General features: G+C 40.6%; 1 protein-coding gene across 4 annotated transcripts in view; it reads left to right on the top strand.

The window, feature by feature from the left end:
* Nucleotides 1-21,301, top strand: part of pde1cb (phosphodiesterase 1C, calmodulin-dependent b) — a 79,770-nt gene that overhangs the window by 2,397 nt on the left and 56,072 nt on the right. For 2 of the 4 annotated variants that reach the window (XM_076745507.1, XM_076745506.1), the window contains exons 2-3: nt 4,791-4,841; nt 5,544-5,709. In XM_076745507.1, coding sequence (XP_076601622.1) covers nt 4,791-4,841; nt 5,544-5,709 — 217 coding nt within the window. Of the gene's footprint in view, nt 1-4,790; nt 4,842-5,543; nt 5,710-17,382; nt 18,006-21,301 lie in introns of those variants that run through there. The other 2 variants (XM_076745508.1, XM_076745510.1) reach the window with 2 other exon arrangements.

Below are 21,301 nucleotides of genomic sequence, written 5' to 3'. Positions count from 1 at the left end.
GCCACACTGTCCACAAGCATGGCAGTTGTCATGGTAACCTACAAGTGTCACAATCAATTGCTCACTGGGCCTTGGTTTCAGTCTGCACAGCGTTTTGCCAATCACCTCCTCTGAAGCGTGACTCCTAAGCGCTGGTACCTCATTGCCTGGCTGGACACCTTGTGTTCACTCTATTAAATTCTTAGCTTCAGCTGTAGCTGGCAGCTTCTGCTCGGCTTCCAGCTGTGATGTTTAGTCGTGGGTTAGCCTTGTTAGCTGTGTTATGTTTTTGTTGATGTTACATAAGTTGTGTGAAGAAAACAGATTTGAACTTTTCAGCTCGTGTGTGTCTTTGTAATGACAAATGCAGTTTTTGCTTGGTGGCGATTTTGAACAAACCACAGTTTTATTGAAAACATATGTATTTACTCACAAGCTCTTTTTCTTTCTTTCTTAATGCCTTCTAGTAATGACAAGGCTTGACACCTGGTTGGTCTTTTTCCCTACACACCTCTCTAAACTTCTGAGTAGCAGTCATTGTGTGTACTCATGTCTAGATTTTACAACAACACATGCCTGTCTTCGTCAGTCCAGTATAAATAAAGTTAAATGTATCAAATATACCAAAGTAAACCCAGTGAAATTACATATCAGTGATCATTAACTGATGGGCTGTGGGTCACATCTGGCCTGCCAGAAAATTAATGAATTCAGAAAATGTGCGCATCTAACTCTTCTCACTACTGGAAGTCCATCAGAAGATTGATCATTGATTAAATTGCCAATCCCTGGCAGGGAGCCAAAAAGTTCGGAATTCATTTATTTTCCATGTTTTTTTAGGACTCTGTTCACACTGATATAGGCTCATAAAAACATAATTTTTTTAAGAAAATGAAAATATTAAACAATAATAGGCTAATTGGGAATTTAAGTGATTTTTTTCTTAATGCGACCTCCAGTGTGTGGTTAGAAAAATTCTGGCCCTTGGAATAATGTAGTTGATTATCCCCATTAAATATGATGGGCTTACATATCTCAGTGCACTTTGACACACATTGTATAACAATGATTGTTAAAATGTGACAGTCTTGTCTTATTTCTCTTTCCCAAATGACTGAATACATGTTTGGATTGTCGAAATATTGTAGTTTAAAAGCTATTGCTGTGAAATTAATACATTTCGTTAAATGAATGAGTGCTTGGACAAATGCTTGGAGGAGAAAAGCAGATAAAAGGGGTAGAATCAGTGTGACATTTCTTACACATGAAAATAAACTTATGTCTGTTTCCATGGTGAGACCATGGTGCTGTTTTTCAGTATCATGGATTAAAGCAAGATAAATAAATAAATAAATTTGACAGATTTTTTTTTCAGACCCAGTCATATTCCCAATACAATTATACAATTTATAATTTGCACTAGACACCTGTGAAATGACTGGCTGGGAGTATTTAAGAATATGTATATTTTGTGTTACATTGGCCTCAGTTGACCAGCCTTGACCAGCATTAAACTGCTTCCATAGGCTGAACAATAGTCCTTGTAGTAAACTGACCTTGTGTAAAATTGGTAAAGTGCACCTTTTGCATACAGACGAGCATGAGAGAACAATTAAATTATGTAATTAATGATTGTGGGTGCTGTTACAAGTTTGTCTTCATTAATATTGTCCAAATCAGTGAACAGAGGTTGCTCCAGGTGGGTGGTGTAGCAAACCATGAATCTCAAACTCTGAGTTGATTTAACTGGACAAGTTTTTGGTTTCTAAACAAGAATGGGTTCAGCCAATGCTACGTAGGTTCGTTCTGACTAAAGCTTATCCACTGTGAACGTTAAAACCATTGTCAGTTGAGCGCTCATAAAGCAATTTGGCTGTGAAAAGAGCAGAGCTTCCTATTTCACTCCAGTGGAGCAACAAATATTAATGAATGCGTATGCAGAGAACAGACATACAAGTAGCTTTTTGAAAACAGTAGCATCAGGGAAAGCAAGGGAACTCTGTGTGGAAAAACAGTTGTTTCAACATCTGTCAGCATTTACCAGACTAAACATGCTGATGGTCAACTGGTGGGATTTTGTATACTGTGGTACATTTTGTTAGTTATTCACCTGTAATCTGATCATTGTAAACCATACTTGGCAGCATATAAACAAGAAGTCAAAAAACAAAGTTCAGGCTTCACTCTGGCCAACAGGAAAAAGGATTGTGCCTGGAAACCAGGAAGCAGCCCCCAATGGCACCCCTGACAGAAGCTTAAGAGCTAAAGCCTTGGTCAAACTAGTTTGAAGGCATCCCTGGTGGCACTGGCAGCTCACCAGAGACAGCAAACACCCCCCAAACCCTGACTTTGGCATCTAACCTTGTTCTTCTTCCAGCAGTTATTGTTATAAGCCTAAACCAACAATATTGCTAATATTCATCACAGGCTGATGATAAAGAGGCTATATGCTTTGCCAATGGGAGAGACTTAATGAGGCCTACAAACATACACATTCATCCTCAGTATCCCACATTAAAACATGCATGTCCTTGTCCTCTAACACACCATGGTTATCCATTATCATGAGGAGTGCCACCACACCTCCACGGCACACAGGATGTTCATTGTGAGACATTGTATAAAATATTAAATGTGGAACTGCAGACTGAAATGATATAGAAAAGGACTCTACAACTACTTAGAGTTTAAATGAAGGTCACTCTTATCTGCTCCTGTGCTGCCTGTGAAGGTTCTTTCATGAAGACCCATGAAAGAATACAGTCTCCACATGGAACACAATAGACTCCAGATCACAAAGACAAAACTGGAAATACAGTTAATGGAACGTGCATTGGAGGTGGGTGGCAGAGTGTAAAAGATTTTAATGACAGAAGCGGAATATTAAAGCATGTTCTCACTGAATTTTCGGGAATAAAGAGTTCCTAGAATAAATAAAATTAAATGAATCAGTCTTTATTTGAAGACAGCTGGGCCAATTAGATAGTGATTTTGGGAAATTGTGTCTCAGATAGCTCTTTTCTCTCAGAGGGGTTCAAAGGCATGCGTGCAGGAGCATATTTCTGCTGAGGGTGCTGCACAGTATAACTGAGCGTGCATGTGTACACACTTTCCTTCTGCAGGGCCTGTCTCAAATAGTGGTAATGGCAGCTAGCAACGGGGCTTAGGTGGTAACTGCCACTGTCTGTAGCAGCTGGATGTACAGTATTATACATCCATGATGAGATGACATGTTAGGTGCCGGTGCTTGTGTCTGTGTGATTATGGTAAGATACTTTGTTGTTTTCCATAGCCTTCAACAGTGAGAGCATGTAGACGTTGAACAGAAGAGGCCTGAGAATTGAACCATGGGTAATTATTGACGTAGATATCTAATAATGTCTGAAGCTTTCATTTTCTGTGTTCATCAAAATCAGGAAGCTTGCACTGTGTTTAGGAGGCCTATAGATGCTTAAGAATGCAGCTTGATGTGAGGAAGTCAGCTGAAGAGCAGCATATTCAATAGAAGCTAATTTCCCCTTGCACTGGATAACATCTCCATCTCCTTTCTTCACTGATAAAACTGAAGCTGAGAGGGGTTCACTCAACAGGTTTAACTGGTTTATGTCCAAGAAAAAATGCAAAAATGTCCCTGTCTTCAGTGCTGTACTCAAAAAAAAAAACCAAACACTTCAATCACCCTGAAAACAAGGGCAACACATGATATCTTAAAAAGGTTTTCCAAACAAATGATGGCATCAGAGCTCAATGAAATACTAGATAAACCTTGCTCTTAATGAATGATTATTTTATTATTATTTCATTAATTTGAAAATAGCCACCAATAACCACCAAGTAACCTTTAGAGTTTCTAACCCTCTGTAGAAAACATTTACTGAGGTCTGAAGTTTTTGTCTTTAATTCTTTACTGTCTGAGTTTTATGGTTCAAGCATCTAGTGGCCAAAAAGAGAACTGCATCTTGAGGAACTTACAATTCAACATTCAGTCAAGGTGATGGTCACCTGTGAAATGTGGAGTGTAATCACAAACACTGGCCACAGCTCAAGCTCTCGACAACCATTTCTGACCATGGCACCAGTGCATTATCACAGGAGCCAGCACTAGTTGCTGTTCAGAGTTGGCCAGTGTGAGCTTCAGGCAGCAGTGGAGCGCTGCAGTGTCTTCTGATGCTGTTTGTCAGCCAGGTCAAGTTCAATGTTTAACAGATTGTTCATTCTAAGATGCCCTTCTGCATATTAAATTAGTTCGAATCAGTATTTTTTTTCCCTCAACAACACTGCTAGATGTGTGGATGTGTCGCCACTCTGTGAACTCCACACACTGCGTGCAGTGATTAGTGGGCAGAGATTCCAGTAGTTTACCTCGTCTGAAGTGACAGCAACAATTATAGTACTTTCACAATCACTTAAATCACACTTCAAGGCAATTCAAGGGTTTAATGGAACGGTAAATGACCTTTCCGTCTCTGTCTGATTCACGCATTTGCTCACCATCTCTTTTGTTTGATTTCAAGAAATAAAATACTTAAAAAATATAGACACAGAAATGTTCTTATAGAGAGCAGAATGTGCAGGGTCTCATTAAAATGAATGGTACTGCATGGAGGATTTGGGCAATTATCCTCGTAACAGTCTGAACTAATGACCTCAAAGGAATACATTCTGAAACACATGTGGAGTCATGTCGAGGAAAATGTGGCTCTCATACAGTTAGTAGATAAATATCAGTAGATAGTAGATATTTTTGTAGTTTGTAGGATTTACGTTAACAGCCTCACTTAATTCTCTTCCATCTGTTTTTCTTCCTCCAGTGGCAAATGAAGATGGCGACAGCTCCACGAGACCACAAGCTAGCTTTGCACGTGAGTGTAACGTTCGCTCCATGTTAGTCAGGCTTCATTATTGAATATACTGAATTTGTTCATTTAAAATAATTCACCTTTCAGATCAAAGTGGTAAGAGCTCAACCCTTTCATACTTTTAATATCTCATTAAAGAGAATTAATGAGGTATTAGTTACTCCAGACCACCTCATTAAAATGGAGAGGAACAGCATTTTTGTTTTGTTTTCAAAGTTGAAGAAAGATGCTCCAGGAATAACTTTGCTGCTACTTACCATAATCCAGCCACATACCTTATTGACAGTAGATTTACTCAGAAAATGTTCTCTGCTGAGGATAAAAAGTATAAAAGTACAACACATTTACTTTACATGACAACTCCAAATGTGTTGAGTTCAAGAAAATGTGGTGATGAAGGTTGAAATACCCTCCTCTACACAAAAGTCGAGTTTTTGTAGTAGTGTTGCTACATGCTGACTGTGTGTTATTTTTGAGATAAAATAGCATTGACAATATACAGCCACATGGGGGCAGCATTACAAAGGCACTCAATTCTCTAACGCCCTTTTACTGAGATCCTGCATGTGTGTACTGTCTATCCTGTTTTTTTTTAGAAATGTGTAAATAATGAATACAAAACACCACCTGGTAAACAAATAAAAGCTTGATTCATGGCACTATAAAAACACCACAAAGACTTCCTTTTTTTTCTTTTTTTTGAAGGCTCAAAGTCCCAGAGTGCTTTGTGGAATGCCATCACGGCGGGGATGGGGATCAAAGGCAAAGAGCAGAAGCCCCCCCTGAATGACCCACGAAGTCCTGAAGAGATTCTGGCTGATGATCTTCCTGCAGCTGATGAACCAGATGCCACAGAGAAAACAGCCATCAGGTTTGCTCCTGTCACACAGCTCAGTGGGAAAGAAAACAAGAAGTTACAGTTCATTATTTGTTGACTGTCATGATGTAAATCCTGTGCGAGGCTGCCATGGGACATCGATAGCCACGTCCAGCTCATTATCTCACAGAAGTGTAATTTACATGTAATCGTTATTCCTTTAAGTATGTAGGAAGGAAACAAGGCAACATATACGGTCAGACATCATTTTGCATTGTGTGCTCATTTTGTTTTTTTGGACTGTAAAGTTTGCAAGATCTTAAGTAGATCCTCTGCTTGCTCTCTGCAGAGAGGATAAGCTTCTGTCTGACATTTACATTCATGATACACACACCGAAACACACACACACACACATACACACATGCACACACACACACACATTGCTAATTGCTATGTATGGCTGCTGACCTCAAGGGATGTGGGCATGATTGATTCCACCTTGATAACAAGGACTTCAAACCACCATTAACATAATTTGTTGTCACTTTTAGAATATTGAACGTCTTTTAACGCCTGATTCCAATTAACCTTGATGGCTCCGGAGATTGTTACAAATGCCGCAGGTGGCAAGAAGTGAGCATTTGTCACAGGATACTGAAAATGCGCCGGGTACGTGATAACAAGCTTTTGATTGTATGCAAAGTAGACAAGGAGTTATGGCAAGCTGATTTGGAGAGGCTGTTTTTTTGTGTGTCTTAAATACTCATTGAGGCTCACAGTTTATGGGGTGTTTGGTAAGAGATGGTGGAAACTGGCTGATTCTCTTCCTCCCCTCTCCAAAATCTCAATGTAGTATCACATGCTTCTGTGCTGATTCTCTATGCTATCTCAAATTACTGTGCTGTTGTTCTCTGCTATAGGCTCCCCCCAGAAAACAGGTCTTTGTTTTTTCCAGAGTAGGCTAGTGACAAGGAGAAAGTGATTTTCCACTTGACTGGACACAGCCTGTTCTTTCATTTATAAGCTACAGCCTAGATTTTAAAGAAAAACGTAGTCAGCACAGGGCAGTGAAAACCACTCTCACCTTCCGTAGAAGAAACATTTCATTTGTCCACAGAGATAGAAGCTTAATTCAGTGTCATATATTAAGACATGTAGCTTTAATCAAGGGTGGAGGAAAAGAAGCCCAGCACAAGCCAAATTCTGCATGGTCTTTGGCTGAGGCTGAACAATTTGTTCATTTCAGTAACACTAACAGTTTAAACAAAAGTAAAGTATGATTACAAAATACCCGACTTCTCCAGTTCTTGTTTATTAAAGTCATTTGACAAGTGAAATAGTGATTGCACCTGGTGAATTTGGCGATTTACCAGCAAACAATCTTTAGAAAAGAGCATAGTTCACGTCTTTTGTTTTGTTGCATCCATTTGTTATGATTCACACTCCCCAACAAACAGCCATCTTCTTCCTCATGTTTTTGTCTGGCAAATCTCACTAAGGTCACGGGAAGTCTTTGGCCAACAACACTGGTTAATAGAGGGCAAATCCATGGGGAGTAATGGGGGTATGCAACTGATTGACAAATAGTTAGATTATGGTACAAGGTGATTAAATGGCCACGGAACTAGCAGTAATCCATAAAATGATGTAACCACCGTGTCACTTCCGAGGCCAGAGCTAGCTGCTGTCCACCAGGCGATGATAATTAGATTTTATTGGAGAATGGAGAAGGATCACTTGATCTGAATGAGGGAGGACAGCAGCTATCGACTATCATAAACAGCTAGAGTGAAGGTAAAAGTCTACTGAGGTCTCGGTGACATGGTGAAATTTAGGAGATTTGATATTTTTAAAGCGTTCCACCATTTTGATTAAACTCCACAGTCCGCTTCCCTTCAAGTATCCGAAACGCAAATTGAATGTGCTGGACCGGTTGCAGTTTTCCAGTCATCCCTCAGTTTGCAAAGCTCCTTGATCATCTTTTTACCCTTTTTCCATCTGTTTCCAAATCAGCGGAATGGCAGGCAAATACTTCACATACATAGCAGCTGCTGAAATTGTTTTCGGATTACAGCTGTTGCTACAACACAAACGAGTGCATGCTTAGTCACACAGTGAGGGACAGAAAACAATATGCAGCCATTAGTGTATAAACACACGCTGACTCATCTGTGCGGCTGATGCCATGCTGTTGTTTCTGCTCATTAGGGATGCTTTATGCATTTTAAAGCATTTGCTAGCTATTGAATGGACTCTGACTTTCAGGGGGAAGGTGAAACGGTTGATATTTTTGAATGGGATAGTGTATTGTAGATTGCTTTGTCATTGTTTACCCCGAAGTCCACAGTCATTCACAATTTGGCACATGTAGCCTACTTGTGTTGTTTATGCAGTGTGACTATTCACCTCTGTATTGCCAGTTGCTATTGTAAGTTAATATATGATTAATAGTTGCTTTGTTGTAGTATCAGTGGTGCCCAAACCTTTTCCCTTGGAGGGCAAAAGTGAAACTTAATGGTGCGTTTCACCTGCCATGCTGAGATTATGAAAAAGAATTGATAGTTAGGGACCCTGCTTATTTGAAAACAGCATAAACAGTGATTATATTCTTTTATTTTTGCTTATTTTTTTCATTAGAAACATCTGGTTGGCCAAATCAAACCTTATGGCAGGTCAGCTTTGGCCTGTGGGCAGCACTGTTGTAGGTACAAGTTGTAACTCTAATGTTTTACTTCTGTCTGCATGTATATTTTGTTGGACCATCACCTCACTTTAGCAATTGCAATTTATACGTGATACAGTGACTAACTTCATCTTCACATTTCTCATTAGGTGCTATAACATGTAAATGATTTTTAAATTGTCTCCATTCTGCCCGCTGATGAACCAGACAAACATTTTAACTGTTCTCATTTAGATATCAGCATGTGATTTGAATGTAATATCTTCACCATCATTTCCATCAGCAGTCGCTTCTCATCCAGCTCGACTAGTTTGACTGTTCGATTGATTTTTGTTTCCATTTGAAATTGCAGCTCTGCTGTGATAGCCAAACCTTTAAAGAGGTGAGACACAAAAAGCACGAAAAGCCATTAGGGTTATTTCCATTCTGGTCCCAAGAGGAGGGGACGTGAATGTTTTGAGTGAAGGACAAGTTATTACTCATTAGTTAAAATTACCTTTTTATTAGAAACTAATTGCTCTCTGTTACTATATTAGTGTATGTTCCATTATGATTTAAGTCTAGGAACCATCAAATTTTATTTAATTTGACAACCATTTGACTATGGTAAAACTGTAATGTAAGATTAAGCTAGAAATGAATGCGTACTAACTTATTGATAACTAATGAGATGAAAACCCCATCAATCGATTATGTGTTCCCTGGTAAAGTGCAGTTTTTAAAAACTCTTTCCAAATGTTTTATATGCAGTTTTAATTTGCACGTAACAAAACATGACAAAAACATTTGAGGACAAAATATGTTTTTGAAATTGAGTTTTCACTCACCACAAAACAGGTGTTTTTTGGTTGTATACAGTAGCATCAAAGCATTCAGACAAACAGACATGCAGGAACCAGAATCATCACAAGACGCTTCAGTCATGCACACATGACTCTCTCAGACACTCTTCTGTGGTCAGCCGTGTGATTTATCTGCTGGTTAATTGGATGCTGTGTGCTGCTGTGAACTTTGCAGTTGATTAAGGCGGCTGTCTCCTCTGTGGCAGCCCACAGTTCTGGAGCCTGACCCCTCCTTTGGCTGCAACCGCAGGTTCACAGACCCCCGCTGACGTCTGCTGTGCAGCAACAACTTCCATCACTAGCCTCACTAGCCGGCTAATGAGCCTCCGCTGGCCGGTGTGACTGGAAGCACATGGGCAAATGGCAGAGCTATTCATCAGAATGATTGAAGCCTGACCTCACAGTTATGATGTTAAGGGGCTGTATCACTGCTGTCTGCCACATGATGCCACACATGTCCGGATCAGACATTTATACACTTTGCTACTGTATAAGAATGGGCTGTATTTTCAGCAACAGGAAACAAAGCATGTATTGTAACTGTGCCAAACCTCTAATGACACGTTTATCTTAATTTCAGAGTTTTGCACAGTTGACCAAAGCATAAACTCCTGCTTCTCTCGTTTGGCCATGCATGCAGTATATTGAGCTTCCTTTGCTTTGTGTAGCCTACAAGCTTTCACAGATAAAATACCTTTTTTTTGGTTATTGATTAAAGTACAAATCAATAGAGGCTCATGAGGCTTTTTTGCAGCCTGTTTTAATCAGAGTTCGTAATTTATTATTATTTACAAGTGCAATGGTAAATTTAATCGAGACATGTTTCATTTTAGAAAGAAAATCATTTTGTAGAGCCAACAAAGCTGAAATACAGACCAAATATTCTTGAATATTACTTTTGTGTTTTTCCAGAAGAACAGTTAAAGCGAATGTTCACATTGACATCTGCCGCAATAACACCAGTCCATTTTCTTTGACTACATTCACAAATAGGCTGAAAGTACATTAAGGGGATTTCTTTGAATCTGCCCTTAACTCCTGACCTCACTCAATCACAGTGTATTCACTTTTCCCACACAGCTGCCTTTAATACACTATGTGAATTGCAAACCGCTCACCCATGACGTGAATAGTCCCCTCTATGTGGGCTTTGCACACGTCTTATTGTCTGGTTAATATAGTAATAGGATCAGAGCAGTTACTGCTGGGAGGCGCTTAGGGCAGGCTGGCAGAGTTTTTGTCTGCACAGCATAAATTTGCTGTGATGTTTTTGTCACTTTGAGCTGTGAGTTACAGTGAGTGTGACAATTCTGGAGCCTTGACCCTAAAGTGAACTCTGGGGCAGAAAATCACTGTCTATCGTGGACTATTTTATGGTGGCCATAATTTGCTGGAGACACCAGTTAGAATGAGTTTTAACCATGTAGGAATAAACACTTGTTTCCACAAACTCCTGCTTTTAATGGCCTTTGAAGACATTACTGAAAACTGACTATCCAAATTTGGAGTGTAACCACACTGACATGTTTTTTTTTCCAGAAAATTAAAAAATACCATCGTCTTCTATGGGTTGAAACATTTTATCACTACTTGGGATCATGAAACCCTTTTCAAAACTGGATAATATCAAATATACTTGACCGAGCTTAATGTAAAGCAGTAAAGTAAAACTAAATAAATTGATATTTTTGACTTCCAATTCTAATCAATACACCTTTATGTATCCCTGCAAGGGCAATTGTATGCAGCAGCTCGTCACACAGAAAAGCACACACACAAAGAGGAGAGAGGAAGAGACTAAATATTGTTAATCACAAAACTAAAAACAGTCAAAGGCTATAAGCTTGAAAAACTATATGTGAATTTGTTAATACTATAAATGCATCAATAAATAACTTTACACATCTAAACAACAAGCTAAAAGGATGTCTGAAAGAACTTTTGTGAAAGGAATTCTAGTACTGCCAATTGCGATAAAATGTGACAGCCAACTCCAGAGCTATTTACACCTTTAAGCTGCATTTAGCTCCTCAGTTGGGTTAGTCTGTATTTAGACTATATGGTTGCCTCCCAACGGCTCTCACTCAGGCCCTTAGACAACCCCTACTGGAACCATAGGAAGCATTTCCAGCTAAGAAGCTCAGACAGACTACTCTAATCAACCTGTTCAGTGTGAATGGTAGGTAGTGCAAGTAAACCAGGGGCTAGTGAGGACAGTTGGGCATTTAGTAAACAAGAGTGACAGAATTTATATATCAGGGCTTCAAAGATTGTTTGTTTGTTTGCTTGACAGTTCATTGTAAAGGGACAATTACATGTTTGCAACACCAATGTACATGCACAAGTAAAAGAACGTCAAGGATAACACAAGAAAGTGAGGACTTGTTTCCGTTCTGCTCCTTGTTGCATGTGGAGTAATAGAGTAGATATATAAAAGCACAAAAAACATTGTACAGAAAATAGTTAGAATCCAATTAGGAACCTTATTCCAACCCTGAGTAAATATCTGAAAAAACTTTTACCCATCAGGCTTCTGATTCTTACCGGTGTTGGATGTGCCACGCTGGACCTGGTGTTGAGCCTGTGAGCCTCTCTGACCAGCGGGATGACGTAATTAGGAGCTACACCATTTATATTCTTGTGAACCTGACAGAGTCTAAGCTGTCACTCTGGACTCCACAGGGGAGCCAGTTTAGTTGCATGAACTTGTTCATCCCTTTGTGCCCTCATGAACTGACACCTAAGACCACTCTGATCAATTTGTTCTGTTCCTGCTGAAGCAGTAGTAATCTAAGTAGGTAGTTGTTTGTCCATAAATAGGCACTTGTTAAGCTGTTCGTACATATCAGGCCTCTCTGAGGTTGCTATCAGGTCAACAAGACTAAGAGTCTACAGTCGTACTAGCAGCTGTGAGGTTGTACTTCGAGTTTTTGCTTTCATCACTATGCTAACAAGGTGATTGGAAAAGTCAGAGGATCATCAAAGTGTTTAGAATGTATCCTCTGGGAACTATGAATGCGCCCACCAAATTTAATGATAATCCGTCCTCTAGTTTTTGAGATATTTCAATCTAAACCCAAGTGGTGGACTGACCAGCAGACCTGCTTTGCCGTCCACAGAGCCATGCAGCTAGTCTGGCAAATCCAATATTTGCTGCTGAAAATTTAATTTCAAATTTACAGCCTCCTTCTCATTTTCCCCTTTTCATCTTCATATTCTTGTTTCACCCTTTCCAAAGCAAAAAGTAACTCCTGCTGCTCAAAAGTAAGCCCAGCAGTCACCTGGACCTGAGCTAGGCTCCTCGTTTAAATAGTGGTTGTATTGTACATATTGTTTTTATATTTTTTCACTTCATGTCAATTTTCTGTGTATGCATTTTGACTTGCAGTACCATTCTTCCATGTTAATTTTGATTTTCTCCTACTATGTTCATTGTTATGCACTAATATACCCTTCTTCTCTTCAGGTTTACTGCCAAGTAGGTGAAAACCTACTTGGCAGTAAATGTGATTCTGATTTAATTGAAACTGCTTCAATCAACAAACCCTTGCCAAAACAGTACAGCTGTGGCCACAATCATCAACCCTATAATGCTTAGCTATTCTCAACTGCTGTTCTTTGCTGCATTTATCTAACAACTCCCATGATGGAGTATCAACAAAATCGGACACTGTGGCCATAACAACAGCTGGATTAAACAAAGGAACCAAGGAGAGTGCAGTGTTGACTGCACAGACCCACTGCTTCTGCCAAATCAGCACCAACCAAACAAAACAAAACTCTTCCTGGCCAAATGCACACCAAGACCAAGTCAACAAATCAGCACGTACCCAAACGCACCAGCTGAATCAAGAGACACATCCTAAATCCCCCATACTCAAACATTACATGCATGACTATAAATTAACCTGGATCCCAGTCGAGCCCCTAATTTGTCATAACCTGTCCTATAAGTCCATGGGAGACACACGGCTTACAGAACAAAGTTTAACAAAGTAAGTTATTAAGCGATTATTTGAATACATAACAAATGCACAAAAACACATTGAGAGTGGAGGTCAGTGCAATCAGTAGTGTAGGGGATGCATGAGGGGAACCCTGCAGGGAAGGAGAGAGGAAGACTTAGAAAAAGCTGGGGCTTTCTCCCTAGTCCGAGTGTTTTTTCAAAAGATAGCTCTTTCTATGTGTTTTTGGTCTTTTTTTTTTCTCATCCGTTTAAGGTCACTGAAAATTGAGTTTTTCGATAGGACCTTCAGTTGCAGGTAGCCTACCGGTCATAGATTTTTTTCAGGCTTCTGATTGGCCAACATGGCTTTAGGGTTGGGGTTATATCACTGTCTGTTGGTTTGGTAAGCTCTTGGCAGCACTTCAGTTCTGTTTTTGCATTTTCATATCAACAGAAATCTTTTTTTAAACCGTTTTTTTTTTTTTTTTTTGAGAACAAAGGAGGAAAAACCCTGTTGTAAGAAATGCCCTGAACTAGACATCAGAGACTGGGAACACTGGGCTCAGGTGTTTCCAGCCAGCACTGATGAACCATCACCCCAACCATAGGTGTCTGAAAAAAAGAGAAAAGATTGAGGCAGATGGACAGGGAAGGGCAGGGGTCATCACAGCTGGAAAATAATCATTTTATTACAGTAACAAAACCCCCTTACCTCGGTCCTGTACTGTATGCGTCACCTCCGACTCTCTTGGGAATGAAGTAATGGGAAGTTTCTTCTCTGGAATATTTTTCTACCTCCATCACTGTGCAAATAAATGTAGCTTTATGGCTGGGTGCCCTCAATTTTTCCCACCCATCCTTCCATACATCCTGGACAAAAAGAGAAATGAAGTATAGATGAGAAATCATATTTTGTAATAGATGTCTTCACCAAAATGCGGTCATTACCGCAACGGCGATTGCTATTTTGATGCATAGATATCCTTATCGACTTGCCTAGAAATTTAAATGAGATTTGAATTTTTCATGTACCTCCAAATGGCCAGGCCTGTTCATGTCCTGATTTCGATGTGTGAGCTTTGAGCCCAGTGACAAGAATACCTTAGTAGAGAGTAATTTTCAGCAAGTCCCTCTGTCATAGTCATACGAATAATTAATTTTCCCAAGACTTGATTTATTAGGTCTTTTTCCTGAGCAGTTGTTGTGATAGAAATTAATCAGGGACATATTTTGATGATCATTATGTGAAGGGACACAATCAGTTTTGGTTCTTGTGTTGGTCCATCATTCTTTAAGTTGAATAACACGTTGGTTACGTGTGTAAACCCCATTCTGTTCCTTAATCACTCATTCAGACATATATTGCTGTTGTGCAGCCTCCCCTAGGCAAAGCTTTTATTCACGTTCTGCTATATTTGCTTCTCCTCCTCTTCTTGGTTTTAACAAGCGACTGTGATGAGTTTTTGCATGCTTTGTGTGGACATGTATCTCTTAGAATGTGTCCTTCTGACCACTAATTACACCCTGTTTTGCAGATTCCTTGGCAACAATTACACATAATTTAGAAATGAGCAATAAGCACAAGACTTATTTGAATTCCTGATGTTTAATCACATTTACTGAACATTCTTGTGTTGTCCCACTCACCATCCGGTGGTCCAAATAAGCCACATTGCCACAAATGTGCTTTTTTTCTAGAAAGTGTTTCGTTTATCAGATGGCGATGTTCACAGTGATGGACGGGTGTCTGCTTTTCTACTAAAACCTTAACCCAATGTTTTAGTTGGCTGACCCTGAAGATGCAGGTTGTCCCAAAATAATCTAATTTGTATGAAGTCTTATCTGACCACATCTGAGGGCAAAAGCATTCTGAACACCCACATTCAAAGGCTGGGTGAAAAGCTGGCCATCACAGAAATAATAATCATTAAAGCACACGATAAGGATGTACTCTTTAGGATAACCTTTCCTCAAAGACAGTGTCATTGTGCCCACTTTCTCACCTCCACATACCTGTCCAATCTCTATGTTAAGGGAGTGTGAATGTTGTGTCATCTGTTTCAGAAGGTTGCAGTAGTTGTCAGAGACAGCCAAGTCCAATGTCAAAAATGTCCTAATTTATTAGCCATGACCACAGTCTTTCCCTAACCTTAGCAATATTGTAACTGCCATGTGCAGATATAGTAGGCAGTGAGAATTTTAAATGTTTCAGCGTTGGAACTTTAATAAAACTATGTCATGGAACGTAATCCAGGGTTTTTCTTAATCATCTAATACTGACAATGTGTGGTGTGTGTGAGTGTGGAGATAATTGGAAAGCTGGCTGTTAGTGAGGAGAGCATGTCTTCTTCACTTCCCACATCTAGCTTGTACCATCTGATTCTCGTAGCCTTCCAATCAAAAGTCAACTCCTGTAAACTTCTAACGACTTCTTCTTCACTCAACTCTCACTGTGTAGTTTTCTTTTTCCGAGTAAACACTCGATTCTGAGTGCAATGCCGCTTACATTGACCTTCCCAGTCCTTGCAGTGTTTTGACAGAGCCTTTCTCACCAGGCTCAGCCTTGTTCAGTGACACACTTACGCATAGAGATGACACGGTACAGCAGTTCCACGAGCTGTAAACCTGTGAACAGCAAGCACTGAAATGTGAAGTTACTGTTCGCTTTTCCCTCAAGTTGACCTGTCAACTCTGCCTGTGGCAGATCTCCTGGGGAACAGCGTACGTCCACAAAAAGGGAGAAAAACATGGCGATGAAGAGTGGATTGAAGAAAGGCAGCCAGAAAGAGAAAAAAATGAAAGCCAAAGACAGAGGGAGAAAGAGACATAGATAAGTGCACCTTTGAAGAGAACATCAGCAGGCTTCATGGCACTCAGGCAGACGTCTCTCTTCCCTCCACATGGAGGACCCATCTCAGCAGATGAAAGCAGGAGCTTCTTTGAGGTGGCACCCTAGCATTATCCCTGCATCCTGCATCAAGTAATTGAAAGACCTAAGAGTATGGTAGGGGGCTCGGATAAAGGGGGTCTAGGCTGAGTCATCCTTGCAAGTTTTGGGCTTGCAGAAAAAATGAGCTGTATGGCAGCTGTATGTTCTCAATGGGCTAGGAGTTAGCTGAGGAGGAGAAGAGGAGGAGAAAGCAGGAAGTGCTCAAAAAGTTACAGATATCATTCTGTCATTCATGACTTAGAAATATATTTGAATCTCTCTTGACAGGAAGAATGACAGGAAGCTGGAAATGTTTAAATCACATCACAGAAACATGTCGTGGTTTATTCTGGTAATCAAATCAATCATTATTTTTATAGCACCTTCCATAGTGGTTATTGCAATTGAAAATGCTTTACAGGTTACTTTAATGATAAGACACAGTACACTGGAAAGTTTAGCGTTATAAGAAGAAAATGCCCAGAGAAGAAAGCAGACACTACTGTATTCAATATGCAATTACTGATGCAGCTTTCATAATGAAGGGAATATAACACATAATATATGCAGGAATTGATGCATCGTGGTGGCTTATATGGCTGCGGGTATCATAAAACCATATTAAATAACTGGCCTGACAACTGACCAAATGAAGCAGAAAGGACGTTTTTGCCCATAAAAATGCAGAGGACAACACTGTTTTGGATGCGCAGTGAAAAAGAGACAGAGAGAATAATATATTTGGGGGGATTGAGTATGGGATGGTCCTGAATGTGCTCAATGGATCAGAGTAATCTCAGTCAAATCAGTGTCAATACACTGTCTGCACGCTATGTAATCTTCTCTGGCATGACGTTTAATATGTTGCAAAGCAAATGCATTATCTACATTTTCAGATGAATGCATTACAGATCTAAAGCTCTTGCATTTGCAGTGAATGTTTTCATCCCTTTCAATGCTGATCTACACTGATGATGCAGTCTGTGCTTGTGTGATGGCATTAACCTTCACATTCCTGATGAAATGAGCACGTGTGTGTAAAAGTGGAAGGAAAAGCTGTGTCATTATTGGACTGTTTCATGGGGAAAGGTCCCATTTTTATTCTTCTCTTTTACCAGATATTTTCCTACAGCAATGCAGGGCAATCACACCTCCGCCTTGGCTTCTCCTAAAGGTGTGTTCCCCTCCATCTCCACTCATTTTCCTCCCTCACGCCCTCTGGTTTTCCAGTGGATGAAACAGAACATGGTTTCTCATTATCAGCCAGACTCCTCCCTCTCTGACTGGTGATGTTTCTCCTCCCTCCCTCTTGTGCGGAGAGCTCGGCAGTGAGTGTTAATCCCGGATTGAGCTGCCCTGCCGTCTGCATCCCGTTGTTGCTGGGAGAGCATGGCACGGCTCCAGGACCCCTGTGCTCACACAGGAGAGAAGTGAACGAATGAGAGAGAGAGAGAGAGAGAGAGAGAAGAGAGGGAGAAAGGAAAGAGGTACAGTTGGGTTATTTCACGACTGTCACAGCTGCTTGAGCACTGCACTGCACTGTTATTGAGTTTCAGTCACACATACACACACACACACGCACACACACGCACACACACACACTCTCTCACATAAACAAGAGAGAAAAGAGAGGAAAAGGAAGGATGACGGCCGGTTTGTCGCAGCTGTGGGTGCAAATGTGAATGAAGAAAGAGGAAACCTCGGTCACGTCCTGGGTTCCACCACAACGCAACATCTCTCTGCTCTGCGTTGCGTCTTCCTCACCGCTCACACTTGAGAGGGATTAAACTTTTTTTTTTTTGTTTTTGATCTCTTGTTGGCACATCCTGAACTTTTTGAGCCTCTGACATGGAGTCGCCCACCAAAGAGATCGAGGAGTTTGAAAGCACAGCCCTGAAGTACCTTCAGCCAGAACAGATTGAAAAGATTTGGCTCAGGCTCCGGGGACTGTGAGTATATCCACTTCTACTGTTTTCAACAAGTGTGTGTGAAGCAATGCGGTGTGTGTGTGTGTGTGTGTGTGTGTGTGTGTGTGTGTGTGAGAGAGAGAGAGAGCGAGAGAGAGAGAGCTACATTTATGTTTGAATTGAACTTCAATATTTACATGTCAAACTATTATTTATGTGTAATAGTTTGATTTACATCAGTTCTCATTAACAAAACACGTAGGAAGGGTACAGGAAAGAGCTTGAGCATCATAATAAAAGCCTGGCTTTGTTCACCTGACGCTGAGTTGAATTGTGGGTGTACATGTGTCAGTTTGTGCCACAGAGAAAGAACCAAGGGTAAAGTGAATGATGAAAGTATAGCAAAAACTCCTAAAGAAGTAAGAAAAACAGAGAGAGACAAACTGGATTCACTCTAACCAAACGGCTCTGAGCTGCTTCCTTTGAACTGCTTTGAATGGTTTGTTTCCTTTATTGGACAGCAAGGAAGAAAAGGAAAGTACATCAGAGGTTACACTTGCACCTTAATTACATGCTTATTTAAGCCAAATGAAGTCCTTTTTTAACTCCCTAGCTATTTTTTAAAAACGAGCCGAGAGCATGTCAGAGCTGACATGCAACAAACACCTGTTGTTCATGCAGAATTATGATGAAACAGGACTTTAAATTCAGACTTGATTGATTGCATGTGCACATATTCGGTTGAGGCTGAAGGAAATTCCTCTCTGTCAGCTCACATTTTGTCCTTTGCCTCTTTTATGCACTCATTTGTATTTAAATAATACAAAAGCCTCCCTGAGCCTCACATTCCTCATTTAAAGCCCCCAGTACGATATCACTTTCTCTCATCCACCAATCAATCAACACTTCTATGACCTTTCGCCCTGAGAAGAAAAGCCAGCACACTGTGTATGCAAGATGAAGCGGGAATTATCCATTTTCACTTCTCATCCTTCTTACTCAGCAGGGAGAGGAGACAGCGGTGTTGCTAGGAGGGTTGTGTTCAGAAAAAAAAAAAAAAAAACTTTAATGTTACTGCTGGAGGTCTGAATGAAATGCAGTTTCCTCCTGCGCCACAGACGACAACTGAGTGAATCAAGTGTGCATGGGGCTGCAGTCCTTCCATCAGCTCTGCTCTGACATCACTCCGTTTTATTTTTAGTTATTTTCATGTCATGGTATTCCTATTGTTCCATGATTAGTCATTGTTTCTCTCTCTCTCCTGTGTCAGAAGCCCACCGTCATCTTCTGCCACATTTAGTTTCCTCGGATGACTTCATTGTCACTTCCATTTGGTCGCCGTCATAAATTCCCCATCATAACCATCTGTCTTTTTGGATATTTGATGGATAGGGAGTCAGATGAATGTAACAGGGGGCCGGACCTTTTTTTTTTGTTACCCATCATGGCTTCGCTGCAGTCTACTGGGTGCTCTGAAGGCTCCTGTTGCGTGTCAGAGATCACATTAGCCTTTAATCTCACAAAGAGCCTCCGTCTGAAGAGAGGGAGCTCCAACTGACAGGCAGCCCCCACAGATGTTGATGCTTTGCACAGTGTATGTTGTGTGTTTAATAGGGAGGGATTGACAGTATGGAGCCTATGTGTGTGATTGCTAAAGGTTGACTGTGCATGTGCTCGTGCGGGTGATATAGATTGCATGTGTGTTTGAGGGTGTATACGGCAGCTTGGTGACATTTACTGTATGTACTGCCAGCTTATCCCGGGAGATTTGTTTGGCAGCTGTATGATCTGTGTGTGCGTGTTTGTGCTGGATGGTTATCACAGCCCTGTCTGGCACAGTGGACTCCACAGTACACCAGTCATCCATGGACGGACAGAAAGAGCATTTCCTTTGGACATTTTTCCCTCTGCTCAACCTTCAGTGATGCAGTCTAAAGCCTGGTGACATCCACTGATGAAGCCATGAACAGCATGTTGTGTTTTATTACTTCCCTCTGACAAATGGCCCCTTTATGTTTTTCCATATGTGAATGGATTCCATTGGATTTCCATTGATAAATTAGATCACTGCGGCAGACCCGACCTCTCTGTCACCCACTGATTAATGGAAATCAATGAATTATTTAATCACTTGATCAACAGTTCATCACAGAGAGCTCCCTTAAGGGAAGGACAGCTTAGATTTGGCCCAAGGAGGATCAAGGTGGCCAGATGACCGCTTTATGACACCATCTGAACTGACACAAAATAAATGTAATCCAAGGGAGCTGTGAACCATCCAGACATCTGTTTGAAAATACCCTAAAAATGTGCTTTCACGTAGTGACATTTTGCTTAATAACTTCTCTGTGACCTTTTGTAATCACAATAATTCCTGGAATTTCCATGACCCCGTTCAGCCCACATCCTCATTATGCCAAGGACATTGCATTAAAACCCTCTAATTAGGAGAAGCTCTGTGTTGTTGACACACACATTTGAATGTAAAGAGAGCTCAGTGATGGGGGGAAGGGCCAAGAGGTAGGATAGAGAGGAGGTGAGGAGAGGAGGTGAGGAGAGTAGGAAATATCCATACTTCTGTTAGTTGGCCTTATTAGTCTGTCCCTCGTGTCCTTTTGTTATCCATAACCCTCTCTTGAAACTCTTCATGTCTTTTAGATCTTAATAGCTTGATGGACCCCAAAAGATTGATTTAATCATTTATTTCCTGCTAATCTTGAGTGAGCTCTTGACATTTCTTCACAGAGACTAATTTGCTTAGCTTGCAGTTTCTTTATGCTGAGCTCAAGAAAAGATTGATACAGAAAACGACTGAGAAACAAATTAAGCTAAGTGCTGTGAATTCTGCCTGACTGGAATTCAAATGCACGTTTGTAGTCTACCCGCAGTGGGACCATCCTCCCCTCCACTGCTATTATGAGTGCTTTTAGTGTGTGTTGGTGTATGTATGTATGCGTGTGTGTGTGTGTGTGTGTGTGAATGTGTGAATTCAGCATTAAGAGTCACACTGTTATCTCTTTGTGGAGGTGTGGGTGTGTTTTCGTAAGTGATAGTAAGTGTGTTTTAGTGTGACTGTGTATGTTCCTGGTCTGTGTGTGTGTGTAGTAGTGAAATAGGTGGGATGTCAGGAGTGAAGTAGTGTATGTGTGTATGTGTGATTGTGAGTGTGTTTTCGCATATCATTACACTTCTCTTAAATCCCTGATCTGCATAAGTGATTGTCTGCATTTGCATTCTTCTGAGATTTAGTGTGAGCACAACTTAACAATATGCCTGACGCTATCCCCGCAAAACGGGAGAAGGAAAGAGCCGCTGCTACCGAGGGAACATGTAATTGT

This window comes from Chaetodon auriga, chromosome 12 (genome assembly GCF_051107435.1).
Source record: "Chaetodon auriga isolate fChaAug3 chromosome 12, fChaAug3.hap1, whole genome shotgun sequence".
Classification (NCBI taxonomy): Eukaryota; Metazoa; Chordata; class Actinopteri; order Chaetodontiformes; family Chaetodontidae; genus Chaetodon; species Chaetodon auriga.
This window is presented reverse-complemented; position numbering and strand designations above follow the sequence as displayed.